The following is a 21,093-nucleotide window of genomic DNA, read 5'->3' as shown; positions in this document are numbered from 1 at the left end:
AAAGACGGAATGTGATTGGCTGTTAAAATTCGTTGCAGGAAGTGATATTCATTCGCCGACTGAAAATCTTCGTCGTCCACTTTCAGCGCTCATATATCTGGTAAATGCTGTTTTTAACCTCATAAACTGTAGTTTGAAGATAGTTTGAACCATATTTCAAATGAGAAAATTGTTATTTCCTTCATGTTTACAGATTTTTTAAAGTTTTTGTACCCCGCCTTCCGCCCGAATGCAGCTGAGATAGGCTCCAGCACCCCCCACACCCCAAAAAGGGACAAGCGGTAGAAAATGGATGGATGTGTTTTGTAGCTTCCTGTTTCACTGTTGAAAATCAAATAATTAGCGTAACTGTTTCCAAATTGCTGCCAAAAAAAAGCACATGTGTCACGGTGACTTGCAAAAACTGTTTCCTCACATACTTTGATTGCAACATTTGTATCTGTGCTTTCCTCCAGGCAGCATGGCTGGCAGGAGAGTTGTGGTGTTCCCCTCCTCAGCAGAGCTGGGTCCAGCACTGGCCCACCTGGTGACCTCTCGGGCTGAGAGGGCCATCACCTCCAGGGGCAGGTTCACCCTGGGTCTCTCTGGAGGAAGCCTGGTGACCATGCTCAGCAAAGAACTGCCGGCCACGGCGGGCCTGGACTGCAGCAAGTGGTTGGTGGGGTTCTGTGATGAGCGAGTGGTACCTTTTGACAACCCCGAAAGCACATACGGGCTCTATAAGGTACTAGTGCATAGTTTTGTTGACTTGGTTGCATCCATTGTAAATATACTTGCTCAAATGAACTAAACTACTGCTCTTTTCCCCGCCAGAATCATTTATTTTCCAAGATTAATATCCCGGAAGATGGAATTTTGTCCATTGACTCCTCCCTACCAGTGAACGAGTGTGCTGAAGATTATGCTCGCACACTACAAAAGGTGCGTCATCTATTTACAGGGCTCAAATTTAACCACCACCCTCATGACTTGCCATCATGCCCTAAAAAATTGACCAACATCCACGGCAAGAACATGCTGTGACCGCCCTTGACTTTTTACATTTTAATGGACAAGGGATGTAACAGTTAACGGTATAATCAGAGATGTCTGATAATGGCTTTTTTGCCGATATTCCGATATTGTCCAGCTCTTAATTACCGATTCCGATATCAACCGATACCGATATATACAGTCGTGGAATTAACACATTATTATGCCTAATTTTGTTGTGATGCCCCGCTGGATGCATTAAACAATGTAACAAGGTTTTTCAAAATAAATTAACTCAAGTTACGGAAAAAAAATGCCAACATGGCACTGCCATATTTATTATTGAAGTCACAAAGTGCTTTTTTTTTTTTTAACATGCCTCAAAACAGCAGCTTTGGAATTTGGGGGCGTAGCGGGGGGTGTATATTGTAGCGTCCCGGAAGAGTTAGTGCTGCAAGGGGTTCTGGGTATTTGTTCTGTTGTGTTACGGTGCAGATGTTCTCCCGAAATGTGTTTGTCATTTTTGTTTGGTGTGGGTTCACAGTGTGGCGCATATTTCTAACCGTGTTAAAGTTGTTTATAAGGCCACCCTCAGTGTGACCTGTATGGCTGTTGACCAAGTATGGCCTGCATTTACTTGTGTGTGTGTGAAAAGCCGTAGATATTATGTGATTGGGCCGGCACGCAAACGCAGTGCCTTTAAGGTTTATTGGCATTCTGTACTCCCACCCCCCCCCCACGTCCGTGTACACAGTGGTGTTTTAAAAAGTCATACATTTTAATTTTTGATACCGATAATTTCTGATATTACATTTTAAAGCATTTATCGGCCGATAATATCGTCAGTCCAATATTATCGGACATCTCTAGGTATAATGATAATTTGCGATAAAATACCTGACGGTTAGTAATACCGTCTAATTTTTGAATTATCGAAAAAACTTAAATTATTAATGCATTTTAGGCAACACGAAGTCAGGCGCATGCGCACTAGCGTCGTTGGGCTTGACACGGACTTTGCTCGGGAGATTTCCCCTCGGAGTAAACGGAGCCAAGCGCTTGGTTTAGCGTCATTTTCCCTCTCTTCCCGCCGTGCGTTTAAGAGCGCACTGGTGTGTTTGGATGGAGACAGGTGTGGACAATATTGGAGACACTTGTCCCCCCACTAAAAGTACACAGCGAAGGAGGAAACTATTTGACGGTGCTTTCATTTTCTCAATACAGCGTTCATCAGCTGCTGTGACTGAGAGTTAATAATGTGAGAAAACATGCAGCAACTTGTTTATAAAGTCTTTAGTTTGTTGACTGAGATGTTCACGCGTCCTTTATTTAACTGCAAACTGTATCAGGGTTCAAATAACATCAATACTAGCTAAAATGTTTTGTCATCTCATCGAATTGAACGCAGGCTGTGAAGATTGTGTATTCGATGTGAGAGGTGACACTCCTCTTTATTTTTGTTGGCCAAACTGTTGCACTGAACCATAAGGAGGGGTTGGAGAATAACAAAGCTTGTTTATTAGACTTCAACTTCATTAACCAAACTGCATTGAGTTTTATATTAAAATCAAAAAGTAAACACCATGTTTTTTTTTGCATTACTTGTGTTTTTTTCATGTCACAAATGTACTACTTTTAAAAGCCATTCACGTGACACAGCATTTTGTTAAAGTGTTACTGTGTAAAGTTAATTCCTATACAACACACTTCTGGTCTCTTAACTCTTAATGGATCTGTCCCGATACAGCATCTGCATGTACATAACTTAATAACATAAATAAATAATTATAATAAATACCTCCCTCTATCAAAATGTAAAAATAGAGATAAAGGCATCATGTAATGACAAAAAGCTGACAAGTTGATCTGTGGTTTATCCGTTATACAGTGCTCAATACCGGAATAGAATGTTAGGCCAGGAAAAAACACAAGAGGCTATGTCATCCCTGCTTGGCACTCAGCATCAAGGGTTGGAATTGGGGGGTTAAATGACCAAAAATTATTCCTGAGCGCGGCCACCGCTGCCGCTCACTGCTCTACTCACCTCCCAGGGGGTGAACAAAAGGATGGGTCAAATGCAGAGGACAAATTTCACCACACCTAGCGTGTGTGTGACAATCATTGGTACTTCAACTTTAACTTAACTAACTAAACCCTGCGAAACAGGCTTGCAGGGATGATATAGCCTCCTGTGTTTTTTCCTGACCTTACATATATATGTATGTATACTGTATATGCATGCTTTGGAGCCCCTGCCTGGAAAGAATATAATGTTTGCCTTGGTGCCCTAAAATACGAGCCCTCTTTTAAGGCAACACTTGCCTTGACCTTAAAAAGTAAAAATTCGAGGCCTGTATTTAATGATCACTATTAGGTCATGTTTACATTACGACCCTCAAACACACACAGGCCTTCCCTGATGGTGACGTGCCCGTGTTTGACCTGCTTCTTCTGGGTATGGGCCCTGATGGACACACCTGCTCTCTCTTCCCAAACCACCCCCTTCTAGAGGTGAACATTTCAATATTTTAGTTGTTGTCTAGCATGCAAATAATTGGCTTTGATCCCACCCAACTGCCAGGAGAGTGAAAAGATCGTGGCTCCTATCAGCGACTCTCCCAAACCACCGCCGCAGCGCGTGACCATGACGTTCCCGGTGGTGAATGCAGCACGCTGCGCAGCTTTCGTGTCCACAGGAGGCAGCAAAGCATCCGTTTTAAGGGTAAAAGTATCACAAGTTTGACTTAAGAGTGTGAGATTTTGAATGTGTTCTTTTGCAGGAGGTACTGGAGGGAGGAGAAGGTCCGACGTTCCCAGCAGCCCGCGTCTCCCCGACTAACGGCGAGCTGTTCTGGCTCATCGACGAGCCCGCCGCTGCGTCCTTGACTATGCAGGTGGAGAAGCCGGGCCATGGCGCCAAACTCTAGAACAGGTGTTGTCAAACTCATGGAGGAATATCTGTTCCCACGCGGGCCCGGCGGGTAAAATCACGGCATAATAACTTTAAAAATACAACTACAACAACTTCACATTGTTTTTTTTTTCTTTTGCTTTGGCCCAAAATAGAACAAGGACATTCTGAAAATGTACACATGACAAATAATCTTCGTGACAAAACACTTCAAGTTAGTAAAAAATTCTGAGGGAAAAAAATTGGTGCAGTTTCAAAAACACCATGAAGAACACAATGAAATTAGAGTTAATCTCAGTGTTTCTACTAACCAATTAAACTTTAAAGGCCTACTGAAATGAATTTTTTTTATTTAAACGGGGATAGCAGATCTATTCTATGTGTCATACTTGATCATTTCGCGATATTGCCATATTTTTGCTGAAAGGATTTAGTATAAAACGACGATAAAGATCGCAACTTTTGGTATCTGATAAAAAAAAGGCTTACCCCTACCGGAAGTAGCGTGACGTAGTCAATTGAACATATACGCAAAGTTCCCTATTGTTTACAATGATGGCCGCCAGAAGTGAGTGAGATTCTGACCGAGAAAGCGACAATTTCCCCATTAATTTGAGCGAAGATGAAAGATTTGTGGATGAGGAAAATGCAAGTGAAGGACTAGTGGGGAGTGGAAGCTATTCAGATAGGGAAGATGCTGTGAGAGGCGGGTGGGACCTGATATTCAGCTGAGAATGACTACAACAGTAAATAAACACAAGACATATATATACTCTATTAGCCACAACACAACCAGGCTTATATTTAATATGCCACAAATTAATCCCATATAAAAACACCTAGGTGTTTGTTATGCTAGCTCCTAGCTACTAGCTACTAGCTCGAGCTAGTTATAGGGTTATATGGACGGGATCCCGTATATATAACCCGCCAATACAACTCAAACACCTGAACAACACACACACACACACTCACTCAGCCCAAAGAACCGTTCACCTAACCCAAGGTTCATAAAGCTGATATATTTAACCAAAGTTACGTACATGACACGCACGTACGGGCAAGCGATCAAATGTTTGGAAGCGCGCGGGTGGGACCTGATATTCAGCTGGGAATGACTACAACAGTAAATAAACACAAGACATATATATACTCTATTAGCCACAACACAACCAGGCTTATATTTTATATGCCACAAATTAATCCCGCATAACAAACACCTAGGTGTTTGTTATGCTAGCTCCTAGCTACTAGCTCGAGCTAGTTATAGCAAGCGATCAAATGTTTGGAAGCGCAGCTACGTACTCACGGTATCGCGTCTGTGTATCCAAATCAAAGTCCTCCTGGTTAGAGTCTCTGTTGTCCGAGTTCTTCGATCTTGACTGCATCTTTCGGGAATGTAAACAATGAAACACCGACTGTGTTGTGTTGCTGACTTCCCTCGCAAAATATCCACTTCGCACCGACAACTTTCTTCTTTGCTTGCTCAGCTTCTTTCTCCATAATGCAATGAACAAATTGCAACAGATTCACCAACACAGATGTCCAGAATACTGTGGAATAATAAGATGAAAACAGAGCTATTTCGTATTGGCTTCAATGGGGAAGCCATACCTCGGTTAAACTGGCTACGTCACGCGCATACGTCATCATACCGAGACGTTTTCAAGCGGAAGTGTGGCGGGAAATTTAAAATGTCACTTTATAAGTTAACCCGGCCGTATTGGCATGTGTTGCAATGTTAAGATTTCATCATTGATATATAAACTATCAGACTGCGTGGTCGCTAGTAGTGGCTTTCAGTAGGCCTTTAAGTCACAGCCCATCTATGGTTGAACAAAAACAAAATGAAGCATAAATAACGTATCAACTACCTCATTTGTCATTTCCATTGTTGACTTTCTTTAAATTTGCATAGAATACAATCATTCTAACAGAACTAAATCAATGTGCTGTCTCATGCAGCATTTTAAGTGGGGGTACTATTTGTTTATTTTACTCCTGTTTGTTTTACATTTGCTGGCCTAACATACTTGCTATTGTGACATCCAGTGGACACATTTAGAACAGCAGTTTCTTCAATTTAAAACTGCAGCTTAATTTTACACTTAGAAAACTCATCTCACAGGCCGGATTGAACCTGTCCGGGCCGCATGTTTGACATCCCCTGCTCTAGAACATTCCAGGCACTAGTACATAGGAGGAAGACGTTTTGTGCACTTCTTTTTGTTATTCCTAGACAAAATAAAGACAGACTAAATATGCTGCTAGATGTAGCACGAACTGGAAAGGTGTTTGTCGAATGTATAATATTTAGTTTTATACCTGCAGTATGAAGACACAAACAATAAAAGAACCAATAAAACTACATATCTCATTCCTGACCTTTTTGAGTTTTATGACTGCAAGTCCTTTCGACCATCTAAATCAGGGGTCACCAACCTTTTTGAAACCAAGAGCTACTTCTTGGGTACTGATTAATGCGAAGGGCTACCAGTTTGATACACACTTAAATAAATTGCCAGAAATAGCCAATTTGCTCAATTTACCTTTAACTCTATGTTATTATTAATAATTAATGATATTTATCTTTGTGGAAACACTGATCATCTTAATGATTTCTCACAATAAATATATATATAGAAACAGATAAATATCAATATGCAACACTTTATTTTTATATTTTCTCTAAGTGCACATTTTTCAAATTGAACATTTTCAAATGATCACTTCTAAGATAGTCTTGTGAAATCTCAATATCCCATTTTAACTAGCTAGCCACTAACATTTTTTAACAACTCATGAATTACTTTGCACCTTGTTTGTACAAATAACTCATGTAAAATATAAAAGTCAACTCTGAAATTTTTAAATAAATCATGTCGCACTTTGAACTGGACACCAAATCTGTTATCTGTTTCTTTGTCAGTTAGTGAAGACCAAGTCTTTAAAAAAATTTCTTGGATTTTCAAATTCTATTTGAGTTTTGTCTCTCTAAGAATTAAAAATGTCGAGCAAAGCGAGACCAGCTTGCTAGTAAATAAATAAAATTTAAAAAATAGAGGCAGCTCACTGGTAAGTGCTGCTATTTGAGCTATTTTTAGAACAGGCCAGCGGGCTACTCATCTGGTCCTTACGGGCTACCTGGTGCCCACGGGTACCGCGTTGGTGACCCCTGCTGTAGAGATTTACTGTAAGCGTTAAATATTAAAATAAAAAAAATAGTTTGACTTGTTTTTAACATTTTAATGACTTAGTCTTAGACCTTTTATGGTCCCCGGGAGCCCTAAAGGTAAAAAAAAAAAAAAAAAATCCAAATATTTTGTTATGATTTGAAAATGAAAACTATCAAAATGGCCCCCCGCAGGCTTTAATTTTTCCATGTGCGGCCCTCAGTGGAAAAAGTTGGACACCCCTGATTTAGGACAGTGTTTTTCAACCTTTTTTGAGCCGAGGCACATTTTTTTCATTGAAAAAATCCAAAGGCACACCACCAGCAGAAATCATTAAAATATGAAACTCGATATTGACAATAAAAAGTCGTGGGATATGACTTTAAAGCATAACCAAGCATGCATCACTATAGCTCTTGTCTCAAAGTAGGTGTACTGTCACCACCTGTCACATCACGCCCTGACTTATTTGGACTTTTTTGCTGTTCTTATGTGTAGTGTTTTAGTTCTTGTCTTGCGCTCCTATTTTGGTGGCTTTTCCTGTTTTGTTGGTATTTTCCTGTAGCAGTTTCATGTCTTCCTTTTAAGCGATATTCCCCGCACCTGCTTTGTTTTAGCAATCAAGAATATTGCAGTTTTTTATCCTTCTTTGTGGGGACATTGTTGATTGTCATGTTCGGATGTACTTTGTGAACGCCGTCTGCTCCACACGCTGTAAGTCTTTGCTGTCTTCCAGCATTCTGTTTTTCTTCACTGTGTCGCCAGTTCAGTTGTAGTTTCGTTCTGCATAGCCTTCCCTAAGCTTCAATGCCTTTTTTTTTTAGGGGCACTCACTTTTTGTTTATTTTTCAGTTTAAGCATTAGACACCTTTTTACCTGCACACTGCCTCCCGCCAGGGCCGGCCCGTGGCATAGGCCGTATAGGCAAATGCTAAGGGCGCCGTCCATCAGGGGGCGCCACGCCAATGCCACAAATGTTGGAGAGAAAAAAGAAAAAAAAAAGTTGGTACTATTATTTCTAAATACAAAAAATAATCCCACGTTAATTAGAATGCAAAGTAAAGCCTATTTAATAGAAATATTATTTGTTACAACATTACGCCCCCCCCCCCCCACCCCACCCCCCCATCCCCCCGCACGGTGCGCCCCCTCCCTTCCCGTATCATGACTCTTACCACATCAAAAAATCAACACAAGATGTCAAAACGGCCAAAATTGTCAGGTGCCCAGGGAAGAAAAAATAGAAAAGAAGAGGAGGAGAAACGAGAAAAAGACAGGTAGCAGGTAGGTAACGTTAGCCTACATGAAATTATTTGTCTGTTACAGAATGTGATAGAAACCTGGCTTTTTAGCATTAAGCTAATGTTACATGATTCGGCAATGGCTAATCAATAAATAGCTAGTTCTGTTTTAATGTCAGGTTAATATTGTGGAGGGGGCTAAATTGTTATGGAAAATAATAATGTAACGTTAGGTAATTACAATACTCCCACCTTACATTCCTCAGGGACATTAGTATTAGATCTTTTAAGCAGGTGTTTTTTGTTGACATTGTTATTGCCTTCTGGTTAGCTAATGTTTGCCCTGCAGGTAATAGTCACTTTTCCACCCCTTTATATATTAGGTATAGTTGTAAGCCTAGTTGTTAAAGTGCACATCATTAATGTTAATTAAGCAATATCACATGAGAGGAAATGCTATTTTTTAATTTGAGCACTGCTGTGATTCGGTTAAAGATAATCATAACATAATATTCTCATATAATATGTTAATTTGCTTTCTTTAAGTAAAAAAAAAGGTCAAAGACAAAGCTATTCGGTTTCTTGTGATATACACTTCACTGCCGATGTGGGGGGCACCTAAAATCTTGCCTAGGGCGCCAGATTGGTTAGGGCCAGGCCTGCCTCCCGCTGTCGTCTGAAAAATGGTGATCACGATTAGCTACCTGCTGCCACCTACTGATACGGAAGAGTATTACACGGTTACTCTGCCGACACTCAACAACAACACATCATTCGCAGACTATAATTACTGGTTTGCAAAAAATGTTATACCCCAAATAGGTGAAATTAGATCATCTCCCACGGCACACCAGACTGTATTTTACGGCACTAGCGCGGCACAGTGGTTGAAAAACAATGATTTAGGGCAGTGGTCCCCAACCTTTTTGTAGCTGCGGACCGGTCAACGCTTAAAAATGTGTCCCACTGACCGGTGGTGGGGGGGGGGGGGGGGGGGTGTATTTAAAAAAAAAACAAAAAAAAAACGTTTTTTTTAATTTTTTTTTTTTTACATAAATAAATACTGTATAAATAATGGCTCAGGGACACAGAGAGGTAGCGTTGCTGTCATGTTTACTCGTCATTCAGGAAGTAAGCCCCAGCCCCAAAGCACCCTGGGATATGTAGGCATAGCCTACCACTACACCTCCCCTTCTTAGTTCAGCAACAACATATTCAAACACAAACTAATAAGCAAACTTATTCAAACATTTTAGATGAACTTAGACCACTGTAAATGAATAACTCTGACATAGTATTACAATCATCTTTCGCTTACACTTCTTTTTTTTTTTTTTTTTTTTTTTTTTTCCCCAAACAAGAACTTGAAATACTTTAGAGTTCTACAAAACGCTTACATTTCTTTTTTTTTTCTTTTTTTTTTTTTTTTTTCACAAACAAGAACTTGAAATACTTTAGAGTTCTACAAATCAAGTCTCTCAGGAGCCTTTGTCACTCTGCCTGACCTGGTGACTTGTGGTTGTCCAGGAGGAGTACCTGTGGCTCTGAGGTGGATTCTGTTTCTCCTCAGAACGCCCCTGTCAGTCTCTACCAAGTATGACCTTGGTGTGTGGGCATTTCCCAATACAGTCCCAGGGGTCGCTTCCGTGGTGACCCACACTTTCTGTCCAGAGGGGAGCTCTGGGAGCGCACGGGAACGGTGGTGGTGGTTGTAGTTTGCAGCTTGCTTGCGTCGCCCTTCCTCATCCTTCTGGCGAAACTCCTGCAGCTCGGGCCATTTAGGGTCCAGCTTGCTTGAAGGCTGCGGCAGTGATGTGCGCAGGTTCCTCCCCATCAGCAACTGCGCTGGTGAGAATCCGTGCTCTAGCGGTGTGGCTCTGTATGCCAGTAGTGCCCTGACTTGGTCAGTGTCTTTTTCCCACAGCTTCTTGACAGTTTGAACAGCACGCTCCGCTTCACCATTCGCTTGTGGGTAGCGAGGACTGCTCGTGACATGTGTGAAGCTGCACTCTTTTGCAAATGCTCTGAATGCCTCCGACGAAAACTGGGGCCCATTGTCAGAAACCACGGTCTGTGCGTAACCATGATGACTAAAAGCATCTTTCACAGCTCCAATGGTGGCCTCAGATGTCGTAACTCTGAGCTCTGCCACCTCGATGTACCTAGAAAAATAATCAACAATAAGCAGGTAAGTCTTTTTGTTCCATTCAAACAGGTCCATCCCCACCTTTTGCCATGGGCGATCTGGTACTGTGGTCTCCATCAGCGGCTCTCTGTACTGGATTCTATATTTTTGGCACGTTTCACACTGGTCCACTGCCTCTCTGATGTGGGCAGTGATTCCAGGCCACCATACCGATTCCTTGGCTCTAGAGCGACATTTGGAGATTCCTTGATGACCTTCGTGAAGTTTAGTCATGATCTCCCTTCTGAGTGCTTGTGGTATCACCAGTCTCTCGCCTTTCATGAGAAGGTCATCTGCAAGATACAGGTCTGCTCTGACCTTCCAGTAGGGGGCAACGTCTGGCCTCAGCGTGTGTTTTTCCGGCCATTCTGTCAGACAGTAGTGTGACACTGTTTTGCATGTTTCATCTGCTTGTTGTGCCCGTTTAATTTCTTCCAATCGTGTGTCTGTAGCGGGGAGTGAGGACACAACAGTATTCACAAACACCTGGACCTCTCTTTCAAGTTCCAAGTCACCAGGTGACATCTTGTCCTGAAGCGGCGCTCTAGACAGCGTGTCTGCAGTGATGAGGTTTTTCCCTGGGACATGAACAATGTCATAATCATACCTCAGGAGTCGCAGACGAAATCTCAGAACCCTTGGTGGCAGATCATCCAAACCTCTGGTGCTCAACAGTGGGACCAGGGGCTTATGGTCTGTCAGGAGTGTGAAGTGTAGACCCTGCACGTAGGAGGTCAGTCTTTCGCACGCCCATGTTGCTGCCAGCGCCTCCTTTTCAATCTGCGTATAGCGCTTCTCTGTATCTGTCAGTCCTCTTGAAATAAACGTCACTGGTTGCCATGAGCCATCAGCCTGTTTCTGCGTGAGAACAGCACCTATTCCGTATGCTGATGCATCTGCTGCTACTTGAGTCTCTGCTGCATTTGAATATTTAGCAAGTGCTGTCGGTGAGCTCAGTCCTTCTTTCAGCTTTTGAAAAGCAGTCTGTTGAGGTTCCCCCCAGACCCACTCATTTTTCTCCCTCAGTAGGTCTTTCAGGGGCACGGTGACAGTAGCCAGTTGTGGCAAGAATTTGGACAGGTAATTTGCCATGCCTATTAGGCGGCGCACATCCTCCGCGCATTCAGGCTCTGGCATCTGAAGAATCGCTTTTGTTTTGTTTGGGTCGGGCTCGATGCCTTTTGCCGAAACCTTGTGACCAACAAAGATCATGTGCTCCTTAGCAAACTCACACTTCTCGTTCAAAGTGAGGCCTTCCTCCTGCATTTTCTGGAGCACACTGTGCAGTCTTTGGTCATGTTCCTGTCTGTCACGGCCATACACAAGAACATCATCTGCATGACACAGCACGCCCTCAAAATCCTCCAACATTTGTGACATCCTTCTTTGAAAATGTTCTGGAGCGGATTTGATCCCAAAGGGCAGGCGGTTGAACAGATATCTCCCAAAAGGAGTGATGAATGTGGTTAATGGTCGTGATTTTGGGGTTAATGGGATTTGCCAAAATCCAGATCGAGCATCTAGTTTTGTGAAAACCTTTGCCTCTGACATCATCGCAAGTGTTTGGTCGACGGAAGGAAGAATATGGCGTTCTCTTTTCACTGCTTTGTTTAGCTTTGTGAGATCTACACAGATCCTGAGTTTGTCCTGTTTTGGTTTTGGAACCACAACCATTCCAGAGCACCAAGCCGTTGGTTCTGTCACTTTTGATATGACTCCCATAGTTTCCATTCTATCCAGTTCTTCACGCACTTTCTCTCTCAGTGGCAGTGGGACCCGTCTGGGTGTTGAGAGAGCATAAGGTGTCGCTCCTTTTTTCAGCTCTATGCGGTACGGCTCCTTCAGCTCACCAAGCCCATGGAACACCGCTGGATACGCTGCTTTGAAATCTGTTTCAGGCTGTGTCGCTGTGACAGCCTCTGCTCTGTGAACCAGTTGCATGGCCTCTATGGCTGGTAGTCCCAGAAGTGGTTGTGTCAGTCCTGCCACAACATAAACATGTTGGTCTGTAAAGAGGCCTTTTGCCAGCATTTTCCCCTGGAAACAGCCCTTTACATTCAGGGGGTTGCGTCCCGGTCCAAACAGTTTCTTAAGTGGTTTCTCCAACTTGCCATCTCGTGTTGGTTTAAAGACACTTTCCGGTATGGATGTCACGTCAGCTCCTGTGTCGATTTTAAAATTAATGGCTTCCCCGTTGAGTAGTATATTTTCCATCCAAGGCCTTGTAGTCTGTGTTTGCACCTCACCTAGAAAAGCATAGTCCTCCTGATCATTGTCACCGTCTGACTGGCACTCTGTGACTGTGTTTACTGCTTTCCCTCTGAAACAGGCCACTGCATAATGTCCAATTTTGCGACACTTGCGACATTCTACATCTTTAGCTGGGCAGTCTTTCCATGCATGTCTGCGTCCTTTTCCACATCGGCCACACTCTTTTTCTCCTTGAGTGTCTGACCTTTGGCCTTTGTTTGAGTGTTGAGGCTTTTTCCCCAGGCGCTGAAACCTTGTCTGAACAGCATCTAAATTTATCTTGGAGTCTCCTTCTCCAGCAGTGTTGTACATTAATGTCTGTTGTTTCTTAACAGTTTCACTTTGTCTCACTCTTTGTATTGTCTTCACCAGGGTCAATTCTGAGTCCATCTGTAGCTGTTCTGACAGCCTCCTGTCATTTATTCCAACCACAATTCTGTCTCTTATTAGCTCTTCCTTCAGATCTCTATAGTTACAATGTTCTGCTAACTTGTGCACAGTGGTGATGAATGCTTCTGCACTCTCTCTATCTTGTTGGAACCTCATGTTAAACTGGGCCCTTTCAAAAATCACATTGTGTTTTCCCACACAGTGCTGCTCAAATGCTTCTTTAACTGTATCATACTTCTTTTTGTTTTCATCAGTCAACGGTAAAACTGCCAAAATATCATCTGCTGCATCTCCCATAGCATAGAGAAGTGAATTCACCTGATACTCCTCTTCTTTCTCTGTTAATCCAGATACAACACGAAATCTCTCAAACCTTCTGATCCATCTTGGCCATCCTGACGGATTTAAGAAGTCAAATGGTTCTGGGTGTGATATTTGTGTAGATGCCATTGTATATTCCCTTAGTTGTCGATCAGGAAAGGTTTGTGTAGCTCCGCTAGCTTAGCAACTTTTCTTCACTTATCTCCAGAGGTGGGACCAAGTCATTGCTTTGCAAGTCACAAGTAAGTCTCAAGTCTTTGCCCTCAAGTCTCGAGTCAAGTCCCGAGTCAAGACAGGCAAGTCCCGAGTCAAGTCCAAAGTCAAGACTGGAAAGTCTCAAGTCAAGTCACAAGTCCTGCATTTTGAGTTTCGAGTCCTTTCAAGTCCTTTTGACCACAGACTAATATTTTTACACAGATTGTGTATGCTTTTAAACCGCTGTATTTATTTATTAAAACAAGTGCATTTGAAATAGCAGGAAAGAAAATAGTACTGACATTGCAATTCATAATAGCACTATTAACCAGTCATTTTAATAGTTTAAACAATTTTAAACATTTAACTCATTCCTTTACAGAATAAACACATTTGCAAAAACAAGTGCAACTGTACTTATTTGTACAAAGGTGTTAACATTGTATATCCATGGCATATTGCATTGTAACTAGTTCCACAGCACTTTCTATTCTGTTCTTACCTTATCTCATTGATCTCATCTCATACTGTATGTGTGTTGATGTGTGCATACACATGAAAAACATAACAAATACATGAACATAACAATGAACAGAGTTGTACTTTTTAGATGTCAGGGCCCTATGCAATATGTACACATATTCTTAATATAGTATATATTTTAACTGACCTTTATTTGACTGTGTTTGTCTTTTTGTAGGTGGCTAAAATACGCGGTGCTGCTGACCGCCGTCTAACGTTACGTTACTGTGTGTGATACATTGACTAACGTAACGTTATGTATAGGTACCTCATGCAACCCTGCTTAAAAAATCACTTGACAAAAAGTATGAATAGGTAGCAAACTGCAGTGGACGCAACATATTGCCGCGTTTGAAATGACGTTATAACCATAAACATCTTATAAGTAGACGCAATATTGGTTGCTGTGACGCGAGCAATTTGCATCTTGAAGTGGTGATGAGGAGCCGGCGAGCAGCCTAAACTGACAGTTGACAGGTAGAAAACAAAGATGCCGGGCTGGTGTTCAGCGTTGTCCTGCTCAAATGAGCGGACTGTTGAAAATAGGAATCGGGGGATTACTTTTCACAAGTAAGATTTAACATTAATGTACTATTGGTTGTATTTTATGAAAATAACATTACCACAGAGTTGAGAAGGAGCAAAGATCTTCAATATTTGTATGTGAAAATCACAAATAAATCTTCTGGGGGAGGATGACGCCCCTACAGGGGTTTGGTTTACAAACTTTCTGCCCCACCTAAAACAAAATTCACCAGCCGCCACTGATTATAATGCATTCTCTTTTTAGGCAAAATATAAGACAATACTTTCTTAACAGTATAATTGTAACCAGGAATAAGTCTTCAAGTAACAATATTCAAATACTAACATTGTTGGGTAAAACAGAATTTGGTTTTATTCTGAATCCAGTGAAACAGATTGGTGGTTTTAACTGATATAAAGACTTGCAGGTGTTTATATATGTTTAAGTATTTGGCAGACGCTTTTATCCAAAGCGACATACATAAAAAATACATATATAACAATCATTGCAAACATGATCATTTAAGGGAAGAATGTAATACAAAATATCAATACAAAGTGTCACGACAGAATAAACTCTCTGCTGCTGCAGCAAGAGAGATACAGTCTATAAGATGTATAGATATCTAATGTATTCATACATTGTTTATGTAGCATGTATATATAACGTAATCATATTGTTTCTTCAATTTAAAAATAGCTGACCGTTTTTTTCCCCTTCTCTGGGATTATATTCCCAGTTTTAATCTCGGACGTCTGGTCACTTATAGCGTATAAGAATATTCTATTACTGTTAAGCAAACTATGAATAATAAAACATGTGTCCGTTATCATAGCTACACGTATGACAAAAAAGCGCGTGAAAATAAGTGGTATTCAGTGAGGTAAAATGAATTAAATGCGTTGACAGTTCATTGCTCCTGCCAAATGAATTGCACTGAGTGGAGCGGATCACCACTCCAAGATGGCGGCCCCACGTCTCGTCTGTGCCAGTAGGCAGTAGCGCTCGATGCTGTGTACCCTTATAAGATGTCTATGGTTATGACGTTAGCAGTGAGTTTACAGCCTCACTGATTTAACTACACAGCAAATAAAAGTCATGTTACTTAGCCAATAAACGTTAGCTTACATTCAAAACTTACCCTTCTTTGTGCAACTTCAAATGTCGAACGAAGTTGGAAGTTGTTGCGTCTCCGTCTGTAATATTCGAACTGCGTGATTTGCATACGGCAATTCGTTGACCAAGTCGTAGTTTTTATACCCGAACGAAACCAACTTTGGTATAAATCTTTCTCACTGGCGCGTTGTTTGACAACTCTTGTTCATTGGTTGTCCTGCAATTTGATTGGCTGAATGCTGTGTGATGAAAACAATGTAGATCTAATTTGATTGGCTGTTGTACTGAGAGCACACCAGCTGACACGCAGCACACACGCTGATAGACAGACAGACACGTACAAAATGAAAGCTACGGAGCGCTCCCAAATAACTTTTTAAGCTTTAGGTTTTGGGGAAAGTAGCAAGTCATGTCAAGTCAAAAGGCTCAAGTCCAAGTGAAGTCACAAGTCATTGATGTTAAAGTCTAAGTCGAGTTGCAAGTCTCTTTACATTTTGTCAAGTCGAGTCTAAAGTCATCAAATTCATGACTCGAGTCTGACTCGAGTCCAAGTCATGTGACTCGAGTCCACACCTCTGCTTATCTCCGTTTTTATTGTCAGCACTGAGCTTCCTCCAGGCTATATTCATGAAGAGATAACATCCACCGCTTCACAGGAGTATAAAGTTATAACTTTTGAGTTCTTTTTCACTCTCTGACACCATGTATAAATAATGGCTCAGGGACACAGAGAGGTAGCGTTGCTGTCATGTTTACTCGTCATTCAGGAAGTAAGCCCCAGCCCCAAAGCACCCTGGGATATGTAGGCATAGCCTACCACTACAAATACAATCATGTGTGCTTACGGACTGTATCCCTGCAGACTGTATTGATCTATATTGATATATAATGTATATATTGTGTTTTTTATGTTGATTTCATAAAAAAATAATAATAATAAAATAAAATAAAAATAATAAAATTATTTCTTGTGCGGCCCGGTACCAATCGGTCCGCGAACCGGTGGTTGGGGACCACTGATTTAGGGGATTATTTAAAGATGTATTTTTTTCCATTACTTTTGTCCCATTAGAGCCTCCATACAGTTCCATCCCTTCTCTCCCGCAGGGCCCATCCCCTTTAACATGACACCCGTCTCGTCCTCCCCTTTAAAGCCCCAACTTCTGCAGCTTTTCTTTCAATTTTTTTTTCCCCCCTTCTCGCCAATGATGTCCCCACAGCAGACCTAGTGTCCACCGACCATTTATCTATCTATGTTCTTCTCCTCCCTCCGTGTCGTGTGGAAACCATGAGCGGAATGCACGGCCTCGCCTCGCTGCTGCTGCTGCTGCTGTGCCGCTGCACTCCTTCCCGGGGATACTTCGCCGAGGAGCGCTGGAGCCCCGAGTCCCCGCTGCTCGCTCCCCGGGTCCTGCTCGCCCTCATCTGCCGCAACTCGGAGCACTCCCTGCCCTACGTGCTCGGCACCGTGGAGCGTCTGGACTACCCCAAAGAGCGCATGGCTGTGTGGTGAGTACTTGCTAAGGGAATATTTTCATGTGATCGCATGCATGGTGAAAAATATTTAAAAATAAAAGTTCCTAATGTGTTGGTAAAGTGTGCATGAACGCAGCATACATTGGTGTGTATACGTGGAGGGGAGGGGGCGGGTGCACCTACCCCAACTGGGAACAATTCCCCAGCATGCACCTTAGCAACCAGTCTAACTGTCTATTGAAACCATACAGTTTGACCCATGGCCACCAGAACCAAATTTGGACCTGGAGCAGAATTTTTTTTTGAGCCCCTCCTCACATTTCTCATGATATCCTTATCACCAGTGTTGGGAAATCACTTTTAAAAAGTAATCAATTATGCTTACTCATTATTTTACGGTAAAAAAATAATTGAATTATTAACATAATTAGTCTTAAAAGGCCTACTGAAATGAATTTTTTTTATTTAAACGGGAATAGCAGATCCATTCTATGTGTCATACTTGATAATTTCGCGATATTGCCATATTTTTGCTGAAAGGATTTAGTAGAGAAAATCGACGATAAAGTTCGCAACTTTTGCTCACTGATTTTAAAAAAAGCCTTGCCTGTACCGGAAGTAGCGTCACGTCACAGGAGGTAATATTCCTCACAATTTTCCTTTGTTTACAATGGAGCGAGAGAGATTTGGAGCGACAAAGCGACGATTACCCCATTAATTTGAGCGAGGATGAAAGATTTGTGGATGAGGAACGTTAGAGTGAAGAACTAGAGGCAGTGCAGGACGTATCTTTTTTTCGCTCTGACCGTAACTTAGGTACAAGCTGGCTCATTGGATTCCACACTCTCTCCTTTTTCTATTGTGGATCACGGATTTGTATTTTAAACCACCTCGGATACTATATCCTCTTGAAAATGAGAGTCGAGCACGCGAAATGGACATTCAAAGTGACTTTTATCTCCACGACAATATATCGGTGACACACTTAGCTACTGAGCTAACGTGATAGCATCGTGCTCAAATGCAGATAGAAACAAAATACATAAATCCCTGACTGGAAGGATAGACAGAAGATCAACAATACTATTAGACCGTGTACATGTAACTACACAGTTAATAATTCTCAGCCTGGTAAAGCTTAACAATGCTGTTGCTAACGACGGTAAGGCTAATTTAGCAACTTAGCAACCGGACCTCACAGAGCTATGATAAAAACATTAGCGCTCCACCTACGCCAGCCAGCCCTCATCTGCTCATCAACAGCCGTGCTCACCTGCGTTCCAGCGATCGACGGTGCGACGAAGGACTTCATCCGTGAGTTTGGCGGCTAGCATCGGCTAGGCGTCTGCTAAGTCCTTGTTGTGTTGCTACAGCCAGCCGCTAATACACCGATCGATCCCACCTGCAACTTTCTTCTTTGCAGCCTCCATTGTTCATTAAACAAATTTCAAAAGATTCACCAACACAGATGTCCAGAATACTGTGGAATTATGAAATGAAAACAGAGCTTGTTGTGTAGGATTCTCCGGGCTCCGAATACTTCCCTTGTCCTCGTGACGTCACACGCATACGTCAGCATAATAAAACGTTTTTAACAGGAAGTGTGGCGGGAAATTTAGAATTGCACTTTATAAGTTAACCCGACCGTATTGGCATGTGTTGTAATGTTAAGATTTCATCATTGATATATAAACTATCAGACTGCGTGGTCGGTAGTAGTGGCTTTCAGTAGGCCTTTAAAGGCCTACTGAAATGATTTTTTTTTATTTAAAAGGGGATAGCAGATCCATTCTATGTGTCATACTTGATCATTTCGCGATATTGCCATATTTTTGCTGAAAGGATTTAGTATAGAACGACGACGATAAAGATTGCAACTTTTGGTATCTGATAAAAAAAAAAGGCTTGCCCCTACCGGAAGTAGCGTGACGTAGTCAATTGAACATTTCCGCAAAGTTCCCTATTGTTTGCAATGATGGCCGCCAGAAGTGAGAGCGATTCGGACCGAGAAAGCGACGATTTCCCCATTAATTTGAGCGAGGATGAAAGATTTGTGGATGAGGAAAGTGCAAGTGAAGGACTCGTGGGGAGTGGAAGCGATTCAGATAGGGAAGATGCTGTGAGAGGCGGGTGGGACCTGATATTCAGCTGGGAATGACTAAAACAGTAAATAAACACAAGACATATATATACTCTATTACCCACAACACAACCAGGCTTGTATTTAATATGCCACAAATTAACCCGCCAATACAAATCAAACACCCGCACAACACACTCAATCCCACAGCCCAAAGTACCGTTCACCTCCGCAAAGTTCATACAGCACATATATTTCCCCAAAGTTACGTACGTGACATGCACATAGCGGCACGTACGTACGGGCAAGCAATCAAATGTTTGGAAACCGCAGCTGCGTACTCACGGTACCGTGTATCCAACTCAACGTCCTCCTGGTAAGAGTCTCTGTTGTCCCAGTTCTCCACAGGCCAATGGTAAAGCTTGACTGTCATCTTCGGGAATGTAAACAATGGAACACCGGCTACGTGTTTGTGTTGCTGCAGCCGGCCGCTAATACACCGCTTCCCACCTACAGCTTTCTTCTTTGCTGTCTCCATTGCTCATTAAACAAATTGCAAAAGATCCACCAACACAGATGACCAGAATACTGTGGAATTTTGCGATGAAAACAGACGACTTAATAGCTGGCCACAATGCTGTCCCAAAATGTCCGCTACAATCTGTGACGTCACGCGCAAACGTCATCATACCGAGACGTTTTCAGCAGGATATTTCGCGGGAAATTTAAAATGTCACTTTATAAGTTAACCCGGCCGTATTGGCATGTGTTGCAATGTTAAGATTTCATCATTGATATATAAACTATCAGACTGCGTGGTCGCTAGTAGTGGCTTTCTGTAGGCCTTTAATAACTGTTTTTTGTTGCAGTTTATTTCAATATTGTTGTTTTGCATCCCCTGTCATCCTAGTACCCCTTAGTAGACCCAGTCTAGATTGTATTTTTTTTGCTGATCCTCCCCCAGCGTTGACCTTTTTTTCCCCCCATCTTTTACGGGGCGCCTTGTGGCGACCCATCAGCGTTCCTGTTCTGTAACCCTGCACACTGTTTGTTTGTCTAATCTTGAACGGGTTTGTTCTGAAAATCTAATTTCCTCTCAGGGATTAATAAAGTACTATCTCATGTAATATTTTTGAAGTTTTGATTTTTATTAAGGATCCCCATTAGCTGGTTGCCACAACAACCCACTAGTCTTCCTGGGGTCCACAAACTCAATACAATTACAAGTAAAAACATATAATTATAACTACACAAATACAGAAACAAATAAAAGCATCAATAAGAAAACAAGCAAACAATTTACAGTCACATAATAATTACCATATAAATATAACTACACAATACAAAACCAAACAAAAGTCATCAATAAGCAAACAAATTTACAGACTCAGATAAAATATTACTTACCTTTTGGAAAAACCTGTTTACTTTCAATGCCAGTGAGAATTTGAGGCAGGTTATTCCAGAGCGATACAGATCTATAAATAAAAGATTTCCGCAAAGCATTCTTCCTGGGACGTGGGAGTACAAAATGCCCCTCACTAGACGCTCTGGTATTATGATTATGTATGGTACTGTAAACTATTTGGGCCATGAGAACGTTTGATGACGATGTCAGAAACCTGAGGGTTGCAGGTTCGCTCCCCGCCTCTTACCATGCCGTTGTGTCCTTGGGCAGGACACTTCACCCTTGCCCCCGGTGCCGCTCACACCGGTGAATGAATGTTGAATGAAT

General features: G+C 42.0%; 2 protein-coding genes across 3 annotated transcripts in view; both read left to right on the top strand.

Annotated features, from left to right (window-relative positions):
* On the top strand, nucleotides 1–6,253 carry pgls (6-phosphogluconolactonase). 2 transcript variants are annotated; one of them, XM_062049373.1, is made up of 6 exons: nucleotides 1–100; nucleotides 456–724; nucleotides 814–921; nucleotides 3,382–3,483; nucleotides 3,554–3,694; nucleotides 3,753–6,253. In XM_062049373.1, the coding sequence occupies exons 2-6, from the start codon at nucleotides 461–463 to the stop codon at nucleotides 3,897–3,899; spliced, it is 762 nt and encodes a 253-aa protein (XP_061905357.1). In that variant the 5' UTR covers nucleotides 1–100; nucleotides 456–460; the 3' UTR covers nucleotides 3,900–6,253. The 2 variants fall into 2 exon arrangements, with proteins under 2 accessions (XP_061905357.1, XP_061905358.1); XM_062049374.1 differs by lacking the exon at nucleotides 1–100 and adding an exon at nucleotides 155–281.
* Nucleotides 6,254–16,677: 10,424 nt separating this feature from the next.
* Nucleotides 16,678–21,093, top strand: part of colgalt1a (collagen beta(1-O)galactosyltransferase 1a) — a 36,285-nt gene continuing 31,869 nt past the window's right edge. The window contains exon 1 of the mRNA XM_062049372.1: nucleotides 16,678–17,311. Coding sequence (XP_061905356.1) covers nucleotides 17,091–17,311 — 221 coding nt within the window. The 5' untranslated portion in view covers nucleotides 16,678–17,090. The remainder of the gene's footprint in view (nucleotides 17,312–21,093) is intronic.

Source organism: Entelurus aequoreus, linkage group LG06, assembly GCF_033978785.1.
Source record: "Entelurus aequoreus isolate RoL-2023_Sb linkage group LG06, RoL_Eaeq_v1.1, whole genome shotgun sequence".
Lineage (NCBI taxonomy): Eukaryota > Metazoa > Chordata > Actinopteri > Syngnathiformes > Syngnathidae > Entelurus > Entelurus aequoreus.
The sequence above is the reverse complement of the archived record's forward strand: the minus strand, read 5'-3'. Positions and strand labels throughout refer to the sequence as shown.

Coding starts and splice junctions, on each gene's coding strand:
- pgls (XM_062049373.1), top strand. CDS start 461: ATGGCTGGCAGGAGAGTTGTGGTGTTCCCCTCCTCAGCAGAGCTGGGT. Junction 725..813: donor GCACATACGGGCTCTATAAG/GTACTAGTGCAT, acceptor TTTCCCCGCCAG/AATCATTTATTTTCCAAGAT. Junction 3,695..3,752: donor GCAAAGCATCCGTTTTAAGG/GTAAAAGTATCA, acceptor GTTCTTTTGCAG/GAGGTACTGGAGGGAGGAGA.